This window comes from Sus scrofa, chromosome 2 (assembly GCF_054392235.1).
Source record: "Sus scrofa isolate SSC_HxYL_T2T_F1_AM1 chromosome 2, Sscrofa_HxYL_maternal_Yorkshire_Landrace_v2.0, whole genome shotgun sequence".
NCBI lineage: Eukaryota > Metazoa > Chordata > Mammalia > Artiodactyla > Suidae > Sus > Sus scrofa.
Genome location: NC_139384.1, coordinates 75,952,862 through 75,974,652, shown reverse-complemented (window position 1 = coordinate 75,974,652; position 21,791 = coordinate 75,952,862). Strand labels below are relative to the sequence as shown.

Below are 21,791 nucleotides of genomic sequence, written 5' to 3'. Positions count from 1 at the left end.
TCTTTCTATCCAGTAAATGCTAATAGTGCCCCCTGTCATTGTGGCAACCCCCAAGCCCCCATGTTGCCAGATGCCCTCCATCTGCACTATCCAATGGGGTAGCCCCTGGCCACGTGTGCCTCTTTGAATTAAATAACTAACTAGAGAAAAATTTAGTCCCTTGGTCACACTAGCCACATTTCAAGTATTTGGAAGCCATGACAGCATTGGACAGCACAAATAAAGAGTATTTCCGGAGTTCCCATTGCGGCACAGCAGAAACGAATCTGACTAGGAACCGAGAGGTTGTGGGTTCCATCCCTGGCCTCACTCAGTGGGTTAAGGACCTGGCGTTGCTGTGAGCTGTGGTGTAGGTTGCAGACGAGGCTCGGATCTGGCGTTGCTGTGGCTGTGGCATAAGCTGGAAGCTGTAGCTATGATTAGACCTCTAGCCTGGGAACCTCCATGTGCTGAGAGTGCAGCCCTAAAAAGCAAAAAAAAAAAAAAAAATTCCATTGTTGCAGAAAGTTCTAGATGATCACTGAGGCCCTTTCTTCTTTTTTCCAGTTTTATTGATATATAATTGTATAATTGTATAAATTTAAGGTATACAATATAATATTTGACTTAATATACAGCACATAATGATTACTACAGTAGGCTTAGTGAACATCTATCATTTCATATAACCAAGGCCCTTTCTAACTCTAAACCTCAGTGTTGCCATCTCACAATGGACGATGGCCTGCAGTCCCAAACCAGAACCTGAGGGGGAAGTCTGGCTTGTAGGCATAATTCATGTGACCAAAACAAGTGTTTTTCTGTTTGTTTGGCCGTGCCCTTGGCCTGCGGAAATTCCCAAGCCAGGAATCAAACCCATGCCACAGCAGCGACAATGCCAAATCCTTAAGCACTAGCCCACCAGCGAACTCCATAAGTGTTTTAAATATTAGAACATTTTCACATGACACTGTGTCTGGACTTTGAGCTTCTTTTGAAAAGTTGGCTGATCTAGGTGCCTTAGGCCCTTGCCCTGATGCGGCAGTCTTGGCCACAGCCTTGGCAAGGTGCAGGTGTTCTGGTCGCCATAGACCCTGCCTCCCTGTGAACATACCACACGTGCAGTTAGGAGCATCGACACTGAGCTGCCCACTGCATTTGAGTCCCAGCTCAGCCATGCAGGCTTTGTGGCCTCAGGCAGGTCAACTACCCTCTTTTCACCTGGCTTCTGTGAAGGGTTGGAGCGAGGATAGAATGAGTCAGTACCTGGCACATGCTCTGTAGTTAGCTCTGCTGGGCCTCAGCAGATCTGAGTCTGTGACCCAGAGCCTGGGAGAGGCCCCAAGATGCATTTTCAAGGACACCCCCACCCCCGTTTTGCCCCAAGGATACCACCAGGCATACAGTAGACCATAGAGGAGCCCCTCTCCGCCCAGCCCCTTGGCCATGAGGTAGGCCCAGAGCCTTTTGCAGAGGGCAGCCCAGTCCTGGGGGTCCACCCTGGGTTTGTTTTTTGCTGTGTGGTTCCCAGAGCCTGTTTGTGGGAATGTGGCGCCCCCTGCTGGCACCCTGAGGGAAGTGATACCCACCCGAGGGAGCCTCAGGTGGTTCTAAAGGGCCTAGTTAGTGCCCAGGAGGATAGAAGATCAAGCCCAGTGGGCTATTGGTCCTTTCACCCAGGCTCAGTACTGCTAGGGACTAAAGAAAGCCATGTGGTGCCCACCCCTCCTTTTAGCCTTTGGGACCTTAGCTGAGGTATACAGACAGGAATTTCTACTTTTAATCCAAAGAGACAGAAAGAAAACTCAGCAAGAAGCTGAGGCTACCCCCACCCCACTCCCTAAACCCCTCTAGGGACAAAAGCTGGAGCCTGGCATCCTCCCCCACCCTCCAGGACCCACACAAAAACCTAAACAATTGGAAAAATGGCCAGATCCCAGGTCTGTGCCTGTGCCAGTGCCAGCCATGGGGGTCCCACCCGCTGGGCACAGTGCCCACGGGAAGGCCAGCTGGACTCTAGCACTGGGAGGCAGGGTCTCTTGGCAGGGACAGGATTCCTACAGGAAGGACCGACAGTGTGGGGCTGTACCTCTGCGTGAGGTGTCGGTATCCTTGGCTCTGCTGGGATTAGCCTGGAGTCACAGGACCTGGTGGGAGTGGGGAGGGACCCGCCCTTGCTCTTCTCAATATTGTCTCTTCTTTGTCCCATTTCAGTCCTGGTTCCTCTGATAAGATCGACGAAAGAAATGACAAAATGAAAAGAGGTTCCTCAAACGGGGGGAGAAGAAATTTTGAGACGTGGAAAAATCCCCCAGCCCAGCCCAGCCCCACCGAAAAGCAAAAATTAGACGTCGTCAGCCACTCAGCCCTTCTCTCCTCCAGCCCGGGGACCCCTGCAGGCCCCCAGAAGCAGCCCAGTTCTCTTGGAGAGCCCTCAGAAGAGGTCTCAGTGGAGCTGTGCACCAGCAGCCAAGCAGAAAGAAACATGCAAAACAGACTCTGTCAAGTAGAGGACAGAAAAGAAAGGATGCAGAACTGCCTTCCTCCCCCCATATCCCGTCCTGGCCTTCTGGGGAAGGAACAAAATCCCCAAACAAAGCAACCAGCACAATTCTGAAGGGGCCTGTCCCCCACCCTCACCCTTCCTAGGGGAACCCCACCCTCGACTAGGGTCGGAGCTTCAGTAGGGGAGCTTGGAGGACCAGCTTGAAAAGATGATGGGGTGCAGATCCAGAGGGCTCTTCCCTCCAGACTCCACCCCTCCCTCCCTCACTGCCTTTGCCTCTGGCTTCTTCCCCCAGCTGCTCCAGACCGGGTGAGGCAGGGTGGCCTGCAGGTCCCCCTGCCCCACCCTCAGGCTAGAAGCACCCCCTCCACCTCGGCTGGGCAAGGGGGAATCTCCTGGAGCTAGTTTCGTGCTCCCAGAATGGAGGGTGTTCTGCCACCCCACCCCGAGCTGCCGGGGCAGTTCCTGGGGCCCCAAACCCCTCTGTACAGTCCATAGGAAAAAGTCGGAATGCTCTCAATGGCCCATCCCAGCCTGGGACAGGTCCCCTCTTCCCTCTCTCCCAAGGCAGGCCAGGAAGGTTACTCTCCTGACAGCCACACATGAGGGGAGTTTAGCCCCAGGTCGCCCCCAAACCCCAGTCCCGCATGCAGGTGCCCTCGCTCCGCCCTATCGGTCCCTGCCCCTGCCCCTCACACAAGACAGCCCTGCTGTGGCCGGGCCGGAGAGTGGAGCAGAAAGGGGACCCCGGAGGCGAGCGAGGAGGACGAGGCGGGGCAGCCGCCGCTGCTGTCGGCTAAACCTCCACCTGCGCTAGGTAGGCGTCCTACTCGCCGACTTTCTGTTCCTTTGGAGGGTGTTGGGTGTCGGTCCTTTTTCAAAAGTGTTTTGGAGCTTTTCTCTGCCCCCTCTTTTCCCACCACACCACCCCATGGCCACTTCTCTCTGGATTTCAGCTGTACTGTCTTTACTCTTTATTTAGGGGTGGGGCATTCATTGTTTAGGGTTTTTGCTGTTGCAATTGGGAACTCCTCCATTTGAGCAACTTGGGAACAATTTGATAACACACCACAGGAAGTAGCTCTCCCCCCTCCCCGGCAGCTCCCTCCTCCCCCAAGGGATGGTTGGGGGCCTGTCCAGAGGGTCTTCAGAAGCCCCCCTGGGAGGGAGGGGAGCATGAGCACACCCAGCCCTCTTCCAGGGTGTGACTTGGCCCCTCTGGCTTGTCTTTCTGTGCCTTACTCCCTCCTCCCTGCATCTCCCTCCTTGGCCCCCATCTGGAGTCCTTGTGCCTCTCTCTCTCTTTCTCTCTCCTTCTTAACTGTTTGAAAACACAAAGCACAGGTCAGGATCCTCTGAAAGTCAATCAACCCAACATTGCACCACATAGGGGTGGGTTATGGGCTTTATTTATTGTGAATCTAGTTTGTGAGGCTGTGGCCCCAAGCAAAGGGAGGGAAGGAGGGGTGGGAGGTGGCTAGGGAGGAGAGGAAGGCCCTTACCTGGGGCAAAAGGGGCCAGCCAGTGGTGCAGGTCCCCAGCTGGAAGCCACTAGGTGGCCGGCTCCAGGGTGGCTTTTATTGGATGTTGAGCAAAGCCCCTCCCCCATCCGCGTGCAGCCCTGGGGAGGACCGGGTCTGAGAAGCAGGGACAGGGGATCCCGCGGGAGCCTGGGGGGTCGTGGGGAGTAGGGCGGGGGGAGGGGGGCGGGGGGGGCCGGGCGTGACGCGCGGTCAAAGTGCAATGATTTTTCAGTTTGGTTGGCTAAACAGGGTCAGAGCTGAGAGGGGAGCAGAAGGGACCCCCTGACCCCCTGCCCGCACACGCCCCTTCCCTCGAAGACAATCGGGGCCGCGGGTGCGGTAGGCTCGCGGGGGAAGGGGTCTGCGGGGCGCCCGCCCAGGCGAGGTCGGAAGCTGCAGGCCAGCTGGGCCCGGGCGGGAGCGCGCCCTGCAGGGCTGCCCGGGTGGGCACAGGGGGTGGGGTGGGGTGGGGGGCCGCTCCTTTCCCAAGTGTCGTTGTGAGGGGCAGGCGAGGGGCGACAAGGGCGACAGGAGATGTGGGGATGTGTTAGAAGAGAAAAAAACCCACAAAAAAAAATATATATGGGGGAAATGAACTTTTTTTTTTTTTTCACTGAACCAAGTGCAATGCATCAGAGAGTTTTCCTATCTTTGTATGTTAAGAGATTAAGAAAAAAATTCTATTTTTGTTGTAATGTCCTCGCGGCTCTGGGGACGCTAAAAGAACCGGGCCTGCCCCGCCCTGCGCGGGGATAACGAAAGCTGAGTGTTTTTTCCTTTTTTTTTTTTTTTTTTTTTTTTGGTTCCTTTTCAGTTTTCTGTTTTTTTTTTTTTTTTTTTTTAAGTCGTCTTCCTGCGTTGACGAGGATGATCTGGGGTTTTTATTTGTTTCGTCGTTCGTTCTCGGTTTCGGTGGGAGGGCTGAAGGAAACGTTCACATTTTAGAATTAAAAAAAAAAAACCAACCACCTCGACATTACAAAAAATCAACACAAGATCAAAAAGGAAAAGGACGAGAGAAAATTACTTTAAAGATAATTCAACATAAAAACCCTGGTGCTTCTTACATTATAAAGTACGTTTTAAAAAACCCACAAACTATTATACATAAGTTTATGAATCAATTAAATATCCTGCACTTGTTAGGAACACGCATATCCCTTCTTTGTTGAGTTTAACGGAACGGGACAGCGGCATGCGCCCGGCGGCGGGCTGCTCTGGCCGCGGGTCTCCCCGGGCGCCCCCTCCCCGGGGCCCAGCGCTCCCTCCTCGCCCCATCCGCGTCCGGGCACGGGGGCGCGGCGGCGGGTCCCCAGCCCCTCCCCCGCAGAGGTCAATGCCAACGAACAAACGTCCCCCTCCCTCCCTCTCCGCCCCGAGCGTCCTTCTTTGAGCCAGACGCCAACTTGACCCTCACCAGCATTATCAGGAGCGCGCTCAGCAAGTTGGTAGTTTCCTACCCCCTTTTCCCAACGCCCGCGACTCAACATCACTCCTCCCACCCCCACCCCCGTTACCCTCCGGGGAGCACGGGGAAGGCTCGACGCTCCAGGACAGGACCAGCCAAGCTGACAGATCGATTAGCCCAGGCCCGCGCACGCACGCACGCACGCACACGGCCCCGCACACAGCCCCATCCTACCCTGCAACCAACCCCGTCGACTGCCTTACACACCCGCCCCCGCGCTGGCCGGCCGACCTAGTGCCTTGTTCTCACCCCCGTGCTGGCGGAGCGGACGCCGCGCTCTGGGTCCCAGAGGGGCCGGGTGGCTCAGACGACCCACCATTTCCCCACCCCGACCGTGCTGAACGGACCCCCCTACACGAGAGAAAATAAAGGAGCAATAAAGTCACGAGAACTATTGTCCCCCAATCGAGAGCCCGAGGGGCACCCCAGCCCCGCCTCTGCTCCCCCCACCCACCCTTGGGGCGCCCCCCTCCCCCCGCAAGCCAGCCTGGGCCAGCTCCGCTTCGGCCCCGGGAGATCCGTGCGCCCGACCAGCACCAGCATCGCGGACCGCAAAGGCCGCCCGTCCCGTCAAACAAGTTTCTTCTTAGGCTAAGAAACGCAGTATATACGAGTATCTCTATATATAGTACTAATGGATTTGGTGTGCTTCCCCCTTAGCGTCCCCTGTCCCTCCGCTCCTCTTCCTTCAGCCTGGTCTCCCCCTCTCTCTGCCCTCCACCCCCGTCTCTGCACTGAGATACATAAGAAACAAGGGTAGTTTACTGTCTGTTTTGTTTTCTGGGTTTTCAGTGTCCTAGCGGAATGCAAGTAGGCAGCCAGCCCGTTTGTTCCCTCTCCGCCCTGCCCCACCCAACCCCGCCCCCGTCACTGCGCTTCTGTTATACCATCTTTGCCTGACTCTCTCCGGCTTCTCCATTGAATGGCTAATGTGTATGTGAAATAAAGAAATAAAGAAAAACAAAAGCAAGAGCGCTTGAGCCTTCGCTAACGCGATCGTGCGGGACTTGTTTGGGATCGGTGGGTTGGGGCCACCGCGTGGATTCTGCGCCTCTTTTTCCAGCCAGGCAGGCCGCGGACACCGTCGAGGAGCGAGTTATCTCTGAATCTCCATGAGGGGGCGCAGGGGAGAAAGAAGGTTCTCCGGCCTCTCCCCACTTCATTCGGTGACCACCACAGAGCGGAAAAATGAGGCACCGCTTGGGTCCGATGACAGCTCTGATATGTTCGTTCCCGGACCTCGCCCCCGGGAGGGGGACGCGGACTTCTAGCGGGCGGTGGGTGATAAAAGGGTCTGCAGGGCCCCTGGGGGCGACGTCGCCCTTACAGACCCCCAGGCCCTTTCCCCTGAAGGGGACGTCCTCGATTGTCCCTCTTTGGGAGAGTTCGCTCCAGAGCAGGTGTTGCGCATCGCCCGCCCTTTCCTGGACGCCCCTGGGCTTAGTTCCCTGTGCCTCTCGGCTCAGAGGCAACACCGTGGAGATCACCGAACCTCCGGGCTCACAGCCGCTTGCTCTGTCTTGATGGGCCGGGCAGCACCACCGGGGCTGCCGTCGGGGCCGGCTACCGGCGCAGGCTGCGGGCGCGCCACCACCTCGGCCCCGTGACACAGCCCGCGGCGGGCACCGTCGTCCAGCCCTCGGTGCGCGGGCCGTTTGCGGGGCCCCGGCGAGGCGGAGCCTGCGGCCAGAGCTGCCGCCTGGTCGCGTAGCAGCCGCACCAGGAAGCCAATGTATTTCATGGCAAGGCGGAGCACCTCGTTCTTGCTCAGCTTCCGGTCGGGCGGGTGCGTTGGCAGCAGCTTCCTGAGCTCGGCGAAAGCACCGTTCACGTTCTGCTGCCGCCAGCGCTCCCGGCTGTTGGTGAACACGCGCCGGGCCACCTTGTGGGGTTGGTGCCCTGCGGACAGGAGCGGCAGGGTTGGCGCCAAGGCCCGGCGCGGGGCACCCCCACCTGCTCTTATTTCAGGCTCCTAGTGCCCTCCCTCATGGGGACTTCAACACTGGCGATGGGCTGGGGCTTTTTCTCCACCCAAGGGATCCATGTATAGGATCCACGTGTAGCTCTCCTTTCAGTTAGCAGCCCCCGCACCCTAACCCCCCCGGCTGCCTAGACAAGGAATATCACAGGCCCAAGCTTCTGTACCTCTGTCCATGGCAGAGGTTCCCTAGGGAAATGTTTCCTGTGGCTCCCGGTCTAGGGAGCCGTCCCTGCTGTTCTCATCCTGTGTGTGGCTGGGTGTGCGAGTTTCTCTCATTGTGACTTTGGTCCTGTTCAGGCCTCAGATGGCCATGTGAACTCCTGGTGTATCTAAATGGCTGTGGTGTGTGATCTTGCCATGTGGTTGTGGTCGTATGGCTAATTCCTGTGTGGCCGACCTCAGTGGCTGTGGTTGTCTATCTGTCTCCGGTGTGGTTGTGGTCCTGTGGCTATCTCTTGTGTGGCTGTCTCTTGCCTGACTGTTGTCCTGTGGCTGTTTCCTGTGCGGCTCTGTGTTTGAGTGGAGCTGTCATTTTGTAGCCCCCATGCCATATTGTGTTTTGCCATGACTCCTTGTGGCTTGATGGGTGGCTGTGGTCGTGTGGAACTGGCCATGGGTCTGTGGTTTTGCACATGGGTGTAATCTGAGTACTGAGCCCCCGTGTGGGCTGTCCTGTGTGTGTGTGCACTGGCAACACCTCTCCCTCTGGAAGGGTAGGGGACAGATGTGGGTCCCAGCAAAGACGGCTGTGGGAACACAAACCCATACTCACCCTCGGCCAGCTCCAGCTCACAGTGGCTTGGTCTCCGCTTCAAACGGCTGCTAGGAAAGATGCTGAAAGGTCCTGCTGGCCCAATGTAGAGGCTGTAAGGGGTCGTGGGTCACTAATGCTTTGTGGGTAAGGACCCTGGCCCCAGATTCCTCCCAGGTCCCAGTCCCCCACTGACCTGTTGAGGAAGGGGTGAGGGTGGTAATGCAGGGCCAGCGGGGGCGGGGTAGTTCCCAGGGTGGAGAGTTGCAGCAGCGGGGGACGGAGGGCACTTAGTTCCGTGCTGGCCATGGCTGCCCCTGGGGGCCTGGTGTGGCCCAGGCTGATCACTGGCACACCAGGGGGCAGCCTGGGTGGTGAGGAGCCTCTGTGGCCCACCTCCTCTGCCTTTGGGGGCCCCGGTGAGGCAGGCTTGGGGGGTGGGGCAGGCACTGGGCTGGGGGCACACACCATCTTGGCCTTCTCCGTCATGGTGGGGCCCACCTCTGCCTGGGCCTCGGGTGGGCACATGGACCCCAAGGAGGAGCTCACCTGTGCGAGGAAGGAAGCCAGTAGAGTGGGGAGGGGAGAATCAGAAGCTACCCCCCACCCTTAGTCCATTTGAGGGTCCTCAAATGGGAGAGCAACGTGGCGTGGGGGAGGGGGGGAGGATGGCAGTTCAATAGGCAAAGGCTGATGGGGGATGGGTCCAGAAACTACCAGGACATGAGAGGGGGTCCAACACAAGGGCAGGAGGTGCCGGGCAGCGCTGAGCTCAGCAGTAGTGCTTCTGAGCTGTCGGTGAGGCTTCAGCTGTGGAGCCCCTGAGCAAATTCCCTTTTTCCAGAATCCTCTCTCACCTGGAGCCTGGAGGGAGGGACAAGGAAGGAAATCCTTGATGGACCCTGTGACCCCAGAAGGCTCCCTGTGACCCTCAGATCTGATCCCGAGATTCTTCATTGATACCATGTGACCTTGGAGTCCCTCCACCGTTTTGACTGCTCCATCACTGACCACTGTCCCCAGGCTGACCATGTGGCCTTCAGCTATAACTCTGAGGCTCTTCCCATTGTCTCCATGTCAGACTCTGAAAGTCCTCCGTAATCACTCCAATGACCACTCCCCCTAAAAACATCCCCCTTACTAACCTTGCAACCCCACCTCTGACACTATGACTCCAAATGCTAGCCCTACTGCCCAGTACAAAGTCAGGTTCCAGTCCTCCCTCTGGCTTTGGTGTCCTCCCACCCTCCCTACCCCATTAGCATTCACCCCTGTGCACCCTACTCACACAGCCCTGGTCCCTCTTGGCCCCATGGCCCAGCGTCCCAGCAATGTCTGGGATTCCTGACCCATCTGCCCTGTCTTCCCTAGCTAGGCAGTGGGGAAGCTGGCCTGACCTCTTACTTAGTGGGCCCCCCAGATGAATGAAGGAAGGAACGAATGAATGAATGCAGGTGGGTCCAAGATCCCGCTTCAGGCCCACACCACTCTTACCCCAGCACTGGTCCGGCTGCCTGCTGATGGGCCCTGATTCGGTCCTTCAGGGCCAGGATGCGGTTACGGCTTCAGGCAGGCGCTGCCACCCCGCTCCGGCCTCTGCGCTCCTTACCGCTGGCAGCTGGCCGCCTTGTCTGGGCCGTGGCATGGGGCCGCCTCTCTTCTTCGGCTCCCAAGGGCCACCGCGGCGGCAACAGCGTAGGTCCCTCCAGGGAAAGTGTGCAGCTCTGGGCCGCCCGCCCTCTCCCCGCCCCTGGCGGCCTGGTTTCCTCCCTCTCACCCCTGGCGCAGTGGCCAGAGGATGCTGGGCTAGTGCAGATAAGGGCCTGGCCGCGCCTGATAAGGAGCCGGGCTGACCCCGGAGGAAACCGGCAGGCGGGCAGGCGGGGATCTCCGAGCGCGCGCGGGCCTCATGGCCCCGCCCCCCGCTGGCACATGCTGGACGGTCTGTCACCCCTCAGGGCCTTACCTTCCGTCCCCCAGGCACTAGAGGATCCTGGCCCTAGTGCACACCCCTGGGCCCGAGGTGCCCAGATGCACACAGAAGAGAACCAAGGTAGGGCTGCAGTGGCCCCTATGTCACTCGGGTTTGTCCTCCAGCTTTGAATACCCCTTGCTGTGTCTGTACTCATGAGGGTGGAGGAGAGCCCTTTCCGGCCCCGCTGGGGCCTCGTGACCTGGGGCCCCCTTCTCCTCACCCTGCCTGGTTCCTCTTTCTACAAAGTGCTTCCCGCGCCTTTCTGCCAACCCCACCCCGGTGTGGGGCACTGACTGGAGGGCAGTTCTGCCAGTCTGGCCTTGGGTGTCCACCCTAGGCAGGTGTCTTGGGCCCCCAGTGCACCATCCTCACCACCTTGCCAGGCCTAGGAGGGTGAGAGGAAGTGCCACAGCTGGGGGAGATTTCCTATGGTGCCAGAGCTGGCAGAACTTTCTCTAACAGGTGCCCCCAACAGGTTCCCACAGTCCTGGGCCTCTATATCACAGGATCACATAGTCCCAGCTTGGAGATCCCTGGCCCTCATCCCACGGTGCTGACCACTTCAGGGTGGGCAGCGACAAAGAGATGTGGAGTAAATAATCTTGGAATGGCGGTAAAACTCAAAATCCTGCCGGACCTCACGAAGAGAGGGCCACCAGATACAACTAAGTAATCAGTGGACAACACTGTTGTTTATCCCCAGCACCCTCCCACCTGGGTCGGTCAAGCTCTGCCCAGTGTGTATCTGGGTGACTGCAGGAGCCGCAGGTAGGCCCTCAGCTGCCACCATCACCACCCTCTTAGGAATCAGGTGAGGCTCAGGACCCCACAAGCCACAATCCTACTGTCCCAGAGAAGCAAGAGTACAGTCCTAAGCATCTGTTAACAGTGGTATCCAAGCTAATAGGATGGGTTCTGGAATTAGGTTCATTTTACAGATGGGGATGAAGCAAGGTGAAGGGTGCTTGCAGGTCCCACAGCTACCACGTGGCAGGATGGCGATTGGGCCCCAGGCCTCTCTGTTAACACACCAGCCCCCTGCCCCCCCCCGGGGGGGAGGGGTTGCAGCAAGCTGCCGGGTGCCTCAGTGTGCAGCCTGAGGGGCCGCAGGGCAGGAAGCACCTGGTCTGGAGCGGATGCGCAAGGCGCCTGGTTCCGGTCTGGCTTCCGCCAAGGCCCCAGCGGGGAGCCGGGAGCGAGAAGTCCATATGGGGGCGCGGTGGCTAGAGCACCCGCCTGTGCGCGTGCCCGCGTTCTGGGAGCACTGAGGGATGCTGGGAGGATGGGAGGAAGAGGAAGGGGGTAAAGGCCCTCGCGGGCGTGAAAGCACGGCTGCCGCCCCGTGGCCACCTCAGGAACCGCAGGTGCCGGCAAATGGGTGGCTGAGCACCTTGCAGGCAGATGATCAGCTCCCGCCTCCCCAGCACACAGAATACTCCATTCAGAAACACTGACAGGGAAGTTCCCTTGTGGTGCAATGGCTTAAGGATCCAGCTTTGCCACATATGTGGTGAGGGTTGCAACTGCAGCATGGGTTCAATCCCTCGCCCAAGAACTTCCACAAGCTGAGGGTGCAGCAAAAAAAAAAAAAAAAAGAAACACTGACACACTGACAGGACCTCATTCAGGCCGGGACAAACCAACCCCAGAGGCACAGAGCTCCCCATGGAGTTAAAACAGATGGACAGACCCCAGACAGGCAGCTAGAGAGATGAGCAGAGCCCCTCAGGCAGATAGACAGACAAATGACAGTCAGGGGAAGGTGAAAACTTTATTCGCTCAATCTATGCCTAGACCAGAAGCAGCCCCAGGCCCAAGGGGGTTTTGACTGGGGGCCTCTGGACAGTCAGTGGGGGTAGCTTCAGCAGTGGCCTTGGGTGTCTGGGAGCTATGCGAGTAGCAGCACTGGTCCCCCCGTTGACAGGTGCCCTGGTGAGAGGTATGGTGGGTGTGAATGAACCCAGGCCTGGAACTTGGCAACCTCTGCTGGGTTCTTGTCCTAGATGGAGAGCTCACTCCCACACACTCACCTGGCCCTGGTTCTCCCAGCTCTGCCTGGCCCTGCCCTGTTGCTGGGAAGGGAACCCATGTGTGCTTCGGTGTGGGTTAGGGGGCACCTCACCTCCTTGAACCTCTTGCAGGGAAATGTCTTGAGCCGAGCAGCCCGCTGGGCTGGGTCCTCAGGTGGCTCTTTCCGCTTATTCTGGAGCAGCCTGCGTCTCTCTTCCATAGCTTCTTCGCCTGCTGCCTTGCCTCTGTGTAGGGATGTGAGTAACTGGGACTTCCCCTGGCCTTTGCCCTGACTCCCCCGCCCCCTGCCCCAAGCCAAGCCCCACCTCCACCCCACTCTTGCTCACCCTGGCCGGGCACGGGGCCGGGGACCCCAGTTGGCTTCGGGGTTGGCCTGGAAGCGCTTGAGTCCTCGCTGGCGGGAGCTGGGGTTGGCATCATCCCGGATGGTGAAATTGGCCTGCAGCCTGGGGAAATGGGGGTGGGGTCTGAAGGGCAACTGCCCCACGGCCTACCCACCTCTGTGCAGCTCCGTGTACCCTGGGAAAGCTGTGTGTGCAGATGTCAGGATTCTATCATTCATTTAATACACATTTGTTGATTGCCTACAGTGTGCCTAAAGCCTGCTGCTGGCAGAGCTGATTTTCTACCACATGAGACAGACAAGCAATGGGGCAAATCAGAAATCAGCAAATTGGAGTTCCCACTGTGGTGCCCCGGGATTGGCGGTGTCTCTGGGATGCGGGTTCGATCCCTGACCTGGCATAGTGGGTTAAGGATCCAGCACTGTGGCAGCTGTGGCGTAAGTTGCAATTGTGGCTTGGATCTCATCTCTGACCTGGCAACTCCATATGCCGTGGGGCAGCCAAAAAAGAAAAAAAAAAAAAAAATCAGCAAATTATATTGTATTAGGGCATGTGATGAGAGTTTGGGGGAAAAGAGAGCAGGGTGGAGGGACTGGGGAGTCTGGGAAGGAGTGCAGTGCAGGGCAGGGCAGCAGAACCACCTGAAGATGCTGAGAGAAAAGCCATGAGGGGACCTGCAGACAGCGCTATAAGCAGAAGGAAAGGTCATGCCAAGGCCCTGAGGGGGACTGTGCCTGGTGAGTTTGGGTGAGGCCAGTGCAGAATGGGGGGGAGGGGACACATGAGGGCAGGTAGGTGATGGGGAGATGAGGGAGGGCAGGCAGACAGAACCAGGTTTCTACTGAGTCAGTGGGAGCCACTGAGAGCTCTGAGCAAAGAAGGGAGGGGGTCTGACTTGTGCTCACAGGTGCCCCCTGGCTGCCACAGAGAAGAGACTAGGGGGGCAGGAGCTGGGGGCTCAGGGCAAAGGAGACTACTGGCCCCCAGGGTATAGTAATGGGGCCAGAATAGGGTAAGGGCAGAAGCAGAGGGAGAGAAGCAATTGAATTGTGGATCTCATTTGAACAATAAGCATGTGTCTGCGAGTGGATGTGTCTGTGTTGTCTGCTTCCCGTGCCGGAGGGCAGCTGTATCCCTGCCTATGTCTGTACCTGGGCTCCACGCTGAGAATGCGGAACGCTGGACTGGTCTCTGACAGGCGCTCCCGTTTCACTGGACACTGCTTCTCCTGGGAGGCAAAGGTCAGAGGTCACAGGATGCTGCCACTAACTATCCCCTGCCTTCCCCATCCCATCTGGCCAGGCCTGGCCTCACCCAGCAGCGCATGATGTCCCAGAGGGCCGAGGAGGGGGCGTCCGTCTTCACTGCGTTCTTACAGGCATGGGAGAGTGAGACCCGGAAGCCAGCATGGAGGAGGGCTGACCTGGGGACCGGGGGTGGGGTTGGGGGGGAGATTGTGAGGGAGAGCCTGGACCCCCGAGTCAGTACTGACCTGGGGGCAGGTGTGAGCCTTATTTTAGGGATTTGGCATGGCTGCACATCTCCTGGTGACAACACTGCCTGCATAATGTGCCTCGTAACAGTAAGACAACCCCCTGGCCAGGGCTTACGTCTTCTAAAAGCTGTTTTAAGTCCCTGTGCACCAGAAGCCCTAGACCTGTGTCATGGGTTTTTTTCCTTCCTTTCCTTCTTTTTTTGCCACCCCACCGCAGCATATGGAATTCCTGGGCCAGGGATTAGATCCGACCCACAGTGGCAACCCAAGCCTCAGTTGTAGCAATGCCGGATCCTGCACCCACTGTGCCAGGCAGGGGTTTGAACGTGTGTCCCAGCACTCCCAAGATGCCACTAATCCTGTTGCACCACAGCAGGAACTCCAGAGTCATGTTTTTGTTTGTTTGGTTTTTTGGCTGCACCTGCGGCATGTGGAATTTCCTGGGCCAGGGATCAAGTCCACACCATAGCAGCAACCTGTAGCTGATGCAGTAACAACGCTGGATCCTTAACCTGCTGTGCCACGCGGGAACGCTGACCTGGGTCATGTTAGATCTCCATTTCACAGGGGACTCTGGCCCAAGAGGGGTCAAACTTGCCCCAAGGCATCCAGGCATGATTCCACCCCCAGCCCACCCTCACCGCAGCTGCAGGAGGCTGGGAGTGCTGCAGTGGATGGTGCTGCTCAGCTGGTCCAGTGTGTAGTAGAGAGGTACATCTGGGAGCTCCTACAAGGGGGGATGGGTTGGGTGTGGGGCAGATGGAAGGAGGCTGGCTGGGCACAGGCAGGAGCCCTCTCCCGGTCATGGCCCAGTCCCTACCTCAGTGATGACGCTCAGGACCCCTCGGATCCTTTCCGCCGTGTGGAAGCGACCAGGGTTGGCACTCACAGCCTCAAGGACTTGGCCCACGAAGTCCAGGTCATGGAGGGGCTCTGCCCACATGGGGCCACCAAGCTTGGACACACCGGGACCAGATGAGCAAGACGCAGGACTGCTAGGACGCCTGAAGCACCACCCCCACTTGCCCAGCCTCACCTGGTGTCACCAGATGAGCAAGACTCAGGACTGCTAGGACGCCTGAAGCACCACCCCCACTTGCCCAGCCTCACCTGGTGTCACCAGATGTGCAAGACTCAGGACTGCCAGGACCCCTGAAGCCCCTTTGACCCCCCGCCCCCATACTTGTCCAGGCTCACCTGGTGTCGCTGCCCACAGTGCTCACACTCAGGGGCCACAGGGGGACCGCAGGCTGCAGAGAACTTGACCCTGCACAGAGAGGGGTGGTTGGGGGTGGCGACCCTGGCTGGGGTGCCCTTTCACCTCCCTCTCCCACCCCTTGCTCACCGGCCACCAGCGGCTCCTGATGCTTTGCCGAGGCGCTGAAGGTGGAAGGCCCCGCAGCCTACACACTGAAACACCAGTGCCTGCTTGCTGTAGGGGACAAGAGTGGCCACCAATTCCTCATGTTGTCAACACACCTCAACACTTCCTCAGGCTGACTTGGTCCCCTTTAGGGCTTCCATTTCCCCAGAGCAGGACTATTCCCCACCCCCAACCCAGGAAAGGACCTGTTGCCTCCCCCTGTCCATCACCCTTCCTGGCCCCAGGCTAACCTGGCTGAGGCCTTGACCTTGGCCTGGCCGGTGAAGACACGAACAAAAACACGCACATAGAAGTCGGCACTGATGCTGAGCAGCGGCACCACAAAGCGCTGGTAGCAATTGGCACGGAGGTCCAGGCTGTGCAGGACAATCCTCAGGGCCTGGCATGGGGAATGGGTGCCAGCTGTCAGCCCTGCCCCCACTGCCACCACCCCTCTACCCCAGAGCCACACAAGGAGCTCACAAGCACAGAGATGGAGCCCACTTCCTGGGTTCCAAGCCCAGCCCTGAGTGATCCTTGGCAAGTGACAGCCTCAGATCTCTCGTCTTTGAAATCACAATGTGTCTGTCTCTAACAGCTCTGCTGGGGGCACAAATGATGAAGGGAAGCACAGGTCCCGTAAACCAGACTTATTCCAATCAGTATTGTCCACGTGCTCCACGCCTATGTGACGTGACCCAAGGACCCAATGGGTTCTGTGGGCAGGAAACGGGGGTACCAGGTGCTACAGAACCTCTGGGGCCTTATCCTTGCCAGGGGCTTCAGGGAGCCTTAGACACAGGAAAGGAGGCAGCACTTCCCAGACTGACCTGGTAATAGGGCCCTTAAAGAGCAAGGACAAGGGCCCTCCTTTCCCAGCCCTTTCACAGAGCCAGCCCTGCCTTTGTGAATCCCCCACAGGGTCTGGGCCACCATCAGACCCATTTCACAGATGCAAAAACAGAGGCCCAGAAAAGGTGAAGTCATGTGCCCAAGGCTACCAGCAACACTAGGACCTGGACCCAGAGCCAAACACAAACCTGGGAAAACTGCCTTTATTTATTTATTTATTTTGCTTTTTAGGAGGGCTGCACCGAGACATATGGAAGTTCCCTGGCCAGGGGTCAAATCAGAGCTGTAGCCACCGTCTACGCCACAGCAACTCGGGATCCGAGCCACGTCTGCGACCTACACCACAGCTCACGGCAATGCCAGATCCTTAACACACTGAGTGAGGCCATGGATTGAACCTGCGTCCTCATGGATGCTAGTTGGGTTCATTAACCACTGAGCCACGATGAGAAATCCAAAACGGGGAGTTCCCGTCGTGGCTCAGTGGAAACAAATCTGACTAGTACCCATGAGGATGCAGGTTCGATCCCTGGCCTCGCTCAGTGGGTTACGGATTCGGCGTTGCCATGAGCTGCGGTGTAGGTCACAGATGTGGCTCGGATCCCACGTTGCTGTGGTGTAGACGGTGGCTACAGCTCCAATTTGGCCCCTAGCCTGGGAACCTCCATATGCCATGGATGCGGCCCTAAAAAGGCAAAAAAAAAAAAAAAAAAAAAAAAAGTTTGAGAGTTCCCACTTTAGCTCAGCAGGTTAAGAACCTGACACAGTATCCCTGAGGGTGTGGGTATGACCCCTGGCCTTGCTCAGCGGGTTAAAGATCCAGCATTGCTGCAAGCTATAGCGTAGGTCGCAGATTTGACTCAGATGTGGGGTTGCTCTGGCTGTGGGGGAGGCTGGCAGCTGCAGCTCCACTTGGACCCCTAGCCCAGGAACTTCCATATGCCACAAGCGTGGCCCTAAAAAAATTTTTTTAAATAAAATAAATTTTTAAAAATGTTCCCAAGTTGTTCAAATAGAGAATACTAGCAAAGTTCCCTGGTAGTCTAGCAGGTAAAGGATCTGGCGTTGTCACTGCTGTGATGCAGATTTATTTAGTCAGTTAGTTAGTTAGTTAGTTAGTTTTGCTTTTTAGGGCCACACCCACAGCATATGGAAGTTCCCAAGCAAGGGGTCAAAATGGAGCTGAAGTTGCCAGCATACACCACAGCCATGAAACTTGGGATCCAAGCTGCGTCTGCAACCTATGCCACAGTTCATGGCAATGCCAGATCCTCAACCCACTGAGAGAGGCCAGGGATCGGACCCACATCTGCATCGATTGAACCCAGTTGGGTTCTTAACCTGGTAAGCCACAGCGGGAACTCCCTGCAGCACAGATTTGATCCCTGGACTGGGAGCTTCTACATAGCCCCTGGCACAGCAAAAAAAAAAAAAAAAAAAAAAAAAAAAAGACAGAATACTAGAAAGAATAATGTCACCATACGCTCTTACCCTGGGCAAAGCTACTGGCCCCCCTAGAGGACCACCATTGGCAGCCCATGCTCTCAGCAACCATGCCGGTTAAAGAACTGGCTTGTGGTCAATACCCTAGGCTGGATCTGGCCCAGGCTGCTGAGCCAGGAAGGAAGCTGAGCAGGTCTTAGGGTGGGAAGGAGTGCTGGGAGCCCCCTCACCATCTCGTGGCAGGCCCGGCTCTTAAGGGCCATGGCCCCGTACTTGCTGTAGCACGTCTCCCCGCTGTTCCCCGCCAGCACTGCCATGTCCGTGCAGGTCACACACAGCAGCCCTGTGGAGAGGGACCGAGCGGTGAGGACCCTCCAAGACCCCAAGCCCTGTGCCCTACAGACCCCTGAATCAGGCTGGCCTCACCTCCTTCACTCACGGCCTGCACAGCTGCATCCAGGAAAGGGGCAGGGCTGCCATAAGGATCCAGGTCGATGACATCAAACCGCTCTGATGCCTTCTGGTGCTGGTACATCAGCATCCTGGGAGCAAGAGGCCCAGGTCCTCAGCCCCCTGCACCGGGGGCCTACTCTGTCCCCTATACATGTTCACTCATGTGCTGTGATGGTTTGGGCCTGGATTCAGGGGCAAGCTGCCCAGCTTCAGATCCTGGCTTAGCCATTTGCTGATTGCATTAACACTTCATCCTTGGGCTTGTTCACCCATCTAACAACAGCAAAAATAACAGCTAAGTCTGATGTGGCACATATATAACTGGCACCGCAGGTTCTAGATTCATTTACTCATGTAATCACACAGTTTTCCCTGGATTTGTAACTATTGTTATTCTTTGTAGGTTAAGAAAAGGCAAATGCTACTTTCTCAACATCCTACCCTGACCTTGTTATTTATTTATTTATTTATCCGGGCCACACCTGTAGCATATGGAAGTTCCCAGGCTAAGAGTCCAACTGGAGCTGCAAGCTTTTGGCAATGCTGGATCCTTACCCCACTGAGTGAGGCCAGGATAGAACCCACATCTTTATGGATACTAGTCAGGTTCTTAGCCCACTGAGCCACAACAGAAACTCCTATGTCTTTATTCTTTATTTTTTTCTGAGGCATGCAGACGTTCCAGGGGCCAGGATTAAACCCAAGCTAAAGTAGTGACAACTTGAATCCTTGACCACTAGGCCCCCTGGGAACTCCCTGACCGTGTTATTTAAAACTGCTACCTTCTCCTTTCCTTCCTTCGTCTCTTGTACCATGTATCCTCTCCCTGCCCCCAGAACTTCTCACCTCTAGTATACTGACAGTTTACTTATTTATCATGATTATTTGTTATAATCTATTAGTTTATAATATGGTTAGGAAAGCAAAGGTTTTTAATTAATTATTTTTCTGTAAAGGATCGAGAAGTAAATATTTTAGGCTTTGTGAAGAATAAAAAACATTCTTTTGCTCGACCTTTAAAAATGTAAAAGACATTCTTAGATTCTTAGATGGCAGGCCATTAAAAAAAAAAAAACCCAAGCTTCGGGACTTGCAGGCTGCAGTTTGCTGATCCCTGCATTACAAACTCCACAAAGTCAGGGATTTTGCCTGTATTGTTTACTGACTCAGTCCTGATGCTAACAGTGCCTGGCACATAGCAGACCCTAGATCCACACTGGTTTACTCGACTGAATAAAAGTATAAGAAATTAAGTCTCAAATGGAAACGGTAACGGTACTTATTCCTAACTCAGAACACAAGCCATTACAAGTATAACTCGCTTAAATCAGTATAGCAATCCCTGTAAGACTACTGTCTTTGTTTTACAGACAAAGGAACTAGGGCTTAGAGAGGTTAAGGCCACTCTCCCAAGGTCACAGAGCAAGAATATGACATAGCTAGGATTTAACTCCAGGCCACTTTGTTCCAGAAAGCACCTTCCAGCAACCAGCCTCTACTGCCCAGAACCTACCGGGCATCTGCCTGGCTGGGCTGTACAAGGTGGGCTACATCATTGAGCTGTACATTGCGGCGCATGAGATCCACGGCTCTGGCAGAAGCATCGTTGGCAACCACGGATCGGAGCCCAGGCACCTCTCTGGCAAAGCGAATGGAACGTAGCCCTGACGCTGCCAGACCCTCCAGCACTCGCAGGCCTTCCTGTTGGAGTAAGCAGGGAGCCCTATTCACATGGATATCTCCATCTTCTGCTGGGCCCAGAGAAGAACCACTCCCCCACCCACCTCCTACAGCTCTTCCCTTCCTTCATCACCCACTGGACCCCAGAACTGCCACCTTCTATGTTCAGGGCCCACCTCGCAGATATCCCCCACGGCAGCTGTTCCAGGTTGGTCTCCTGGGGCACCCTCTTTCACTTCAGCTTTGTCCTCCTCTTGCTCCGACAAGTCCACCACCACCTTTTGCAAGTCCTTCTCACCTGGCACCTTGACTGCAGCCACCCAGAAGTGCAAGTCAGAGGATATCAAAGTGCCCTCTGAGAAACCTTCCCCTGCTCTTCAGAATATTCAGAAGATCCAGGAAAGAAAATCTTCCCCAAAGTCCCTGGAACAGAAAGGGCTGGAGCCTTTCTGAAATGTAAGAGCGTGAAGGGGCGGGGCAAGGAGAGAGCTGTGTGACACCCCTGCCCACCAGGAACCCGGACCTTCACTCACTCTGAATTCCTTTGGCCCCAAGCTGAATGCGAGCAAACTCGGTGATCACAGCACATCTGCGGGAGACAGTCAGCTCACATCTCCTCATCCGCACAGACCCACTGCCCTTTGCCAAGCTAATCTGGGACCCCTACTCACGTCAGGTCCCGGTTGAACTCCTGCACCGGGTTGTAGAAAACTTCGTTGGCGCTGGGGAAGACGATTTTGGCGGCCCCCTCGGTGACCGTCGTCTCCTGAGCCTCAGGTGGGAACTCTTCTCCGCGGTGCTCGGTGCCATTCTCCATTGCCGCTGGATCTGGCGGCCCTTGGGGCTGCCCCTCCATAAACCGGGCTCTACAGATACTGCGGGCGGAGCGGAGAGTCAGGCTTAGCCACAGAACGATCCTCCCACGGGACATCCGCGGGCGCCTCTGCCAACCAAGCCTGGTTCGGAGGGCAGGGGAGGGAACAGGGAGAACATCAGAGAGGTGCGTTCCCGGGCAGGGTGGCTTACATGTCACTAAAGTAGGGACTAAGGAGACTCTGAGGCCTCGGTAAATTGACACCACTCCCCCCGTCTTTGGAGAACTGCCCCTACGAAGTTGGAAGCCCTCGAGCGGGCCCGCCCCTGGCCAGGATCCCTCCTCGCGTCGCCCAGGCCCTCCTCACCTTCTCTCGCGGCACGGAAAACCGAATTAATTTCGGTGCACGTTTCCCGGATTAGGACCTGGGCGCCGCCATGTTGGCACAGTGGGAGGGCACGTCACGTGACAGAATCCAGTCAATCAGTGATGCTACCTACAGTGGGCAGCGGGAATCAAAATGCACGGCGCAAAGAGCTGAACGTGTTGTGTGGTGGCCTCAATCACTGCGGCTCCCCTGGGAGGGAATACGTCACTAGCCCCATTTCTCGGATGAGGAGGGTGAGGCTCAGAAAAGGGGCGATAAGCGGAAATCCAACACCTATTGATCGTCTCCTGTTTCCTGGGTTTTAAGCACATTATTTTCAGGGCATCCTGCAGGAATAACTCAGGCTCTGAAAACAGATTTACTGCGTTTGAAACTCAGTCCTACCACATGCTCTTGGCACTTTATTTAAATTATACTCACTTTCCTTACCTGTTAGAGAAGAATCCTATAGAGCAAAAATTAAACGACATTGGAAAATGTGCAAAGTAGTCCCTCTCACATAGTAAACCTTCAGTAGGTTCTAAGTGGTGTAGGAAAGGAGGGCATAGAGGCCTGTATTCCCCAGCTCATCCTGCTACTTGTTCTTAATGTTCTCTGCTCATATTTACACATTTGCAAAATGGGCAGAACTTTTAAACTTTCGTTATTGAGTTGTGACGAGAATTAAATGAGTGAAATGCTTAGAATGGAACGTGGCATCGCATAAGCATCATAAAATACTTGTTCTGCCATGCCTGTGGCATGT

At 56.2% G+C, this 21,791-nt stretch overlaps 3 protein-coding genes and 1 long non-coding RNA gene across 19 annotated transcripts in view; 1 reads left to right on the top strand and 3 right to left on the bottom strand.

The window, feature by feature from the left end:
- Nucleotides 1-2,329, bottom strand: part of LOC146405470 (uncharacterized) — a 30,861-nt gene extending 28,532 nt beyond the window's left edge. Inside the window, exon 1 of one of the 2 annotated variants that reach the window (XR_014837561.1) lies at nt 2,069-2,329. This is a non-coding gene — a long non-coding RNA (uncharacterized LOC146405470). The remainder of the gene's footprint in view (nt 1-2,068) is intronic. The other variant, XR_014837562.1, reaches the window with a different exon arrangement.
- The window catches only part of NFIX (nuclear factor I X), a 102,045-nt gene extending 95,599 nt beyond the window's left edge, over nt 1-6,446 (top strand). For all 13 annotated transcript variants that reach the window (XM_021083712.2, XM_021083711.2, XM_085012745.1 and 10 more), the window contains one exon: nt 2,194-6,446. Coding sequence is in view for 7 of the 13 variants with exons in the window: in XM_021083711.2 (XP_020939370.1) it covers nt 2,194-2,208 (15 nt within the window). In the remaining 6 variants the exon portion in view is untranslated. The remainder of the gene's footprint in view (nt 1-2,193) is intronic.
- On the bottom strand, nt 6,234-9,924 carry LYL1 (LYL1 basic helix-loop-helix family member). 2 transcript variants are annotated; one of them, XM_085012764.1, is made up of 5 exons: nt 9,703-9,924; nt 8,926-9,072; nt 8,405-8,757; nt 8,230-8,321; nt 6,234-7,375 (listed from the first exon to the last, which is right to left on the bottom strand). In XM_085012764.1, exons 3-5 carry the CDS (start codon nt 8,734-8,736, stop codon nt 6,960-6,962), a joined length of 840 nt encoding a protein of 279 aa, XP_084868890.1. In that variant the 5' UTR covers nt 8,737-8,757; nt 8,926-9,072; nt 9,703-9,924; the 3' UTR covers nt 6,234-6,959. The 2 variants fall into 2 exon arrangements, with proteins under 2 accessions (XP_084868890.1, XP_084868889.1); XM_085012763.1 differs by lacking the exon at nt 8,926-9,072 and having other exon boundaries at nt 9,697-9,924.
- Nucleotides 9,925-11,934: 2,010 nt separating this feature from the next.
- TRMT1 (tRNA methyltransferase 1) lies at nt 11,935-21,108 on the bottom strand. 2 transcript variants are annotated; one of them, XM_021079963.2, is made up of 17 exons: nt 21,026-21,108; nt 20,516-20,800; nt 20,378-20,433; nt 20,021-20,154; nt 19,678-19,865; nt 18,138-18,253; nt 17,942-18,054; nt 15,668-15,816; nt 15,399-15,485; nt 15,251-15,320; nt 14,874-15,008; nt 14,695-14,780; nt 13,873-13,981; nt 13,710-13,786; nt 12,541-12,660; nt 12,306-12,438; nt 11,935-12,112 (listed from the first exon to the last, which is right to left on the bottom strand). In XM_021079963.2, the coding sequence occupies exons 2-17, from the start codon at nt 20,773-20,775 to the stop codon at nt 11,963-11,965; spliced, it is 1,983 nt and encodes a 660-aa protein (XP_020935622.1). In that variant the 5' UTR covers nt 20,776-20,800; nt 21,026-21,108; the 3' UTR covers nt 11,935-11,962.
- Nucleotides 21,109-21,791: the final 683 nt, after the last annotated feature.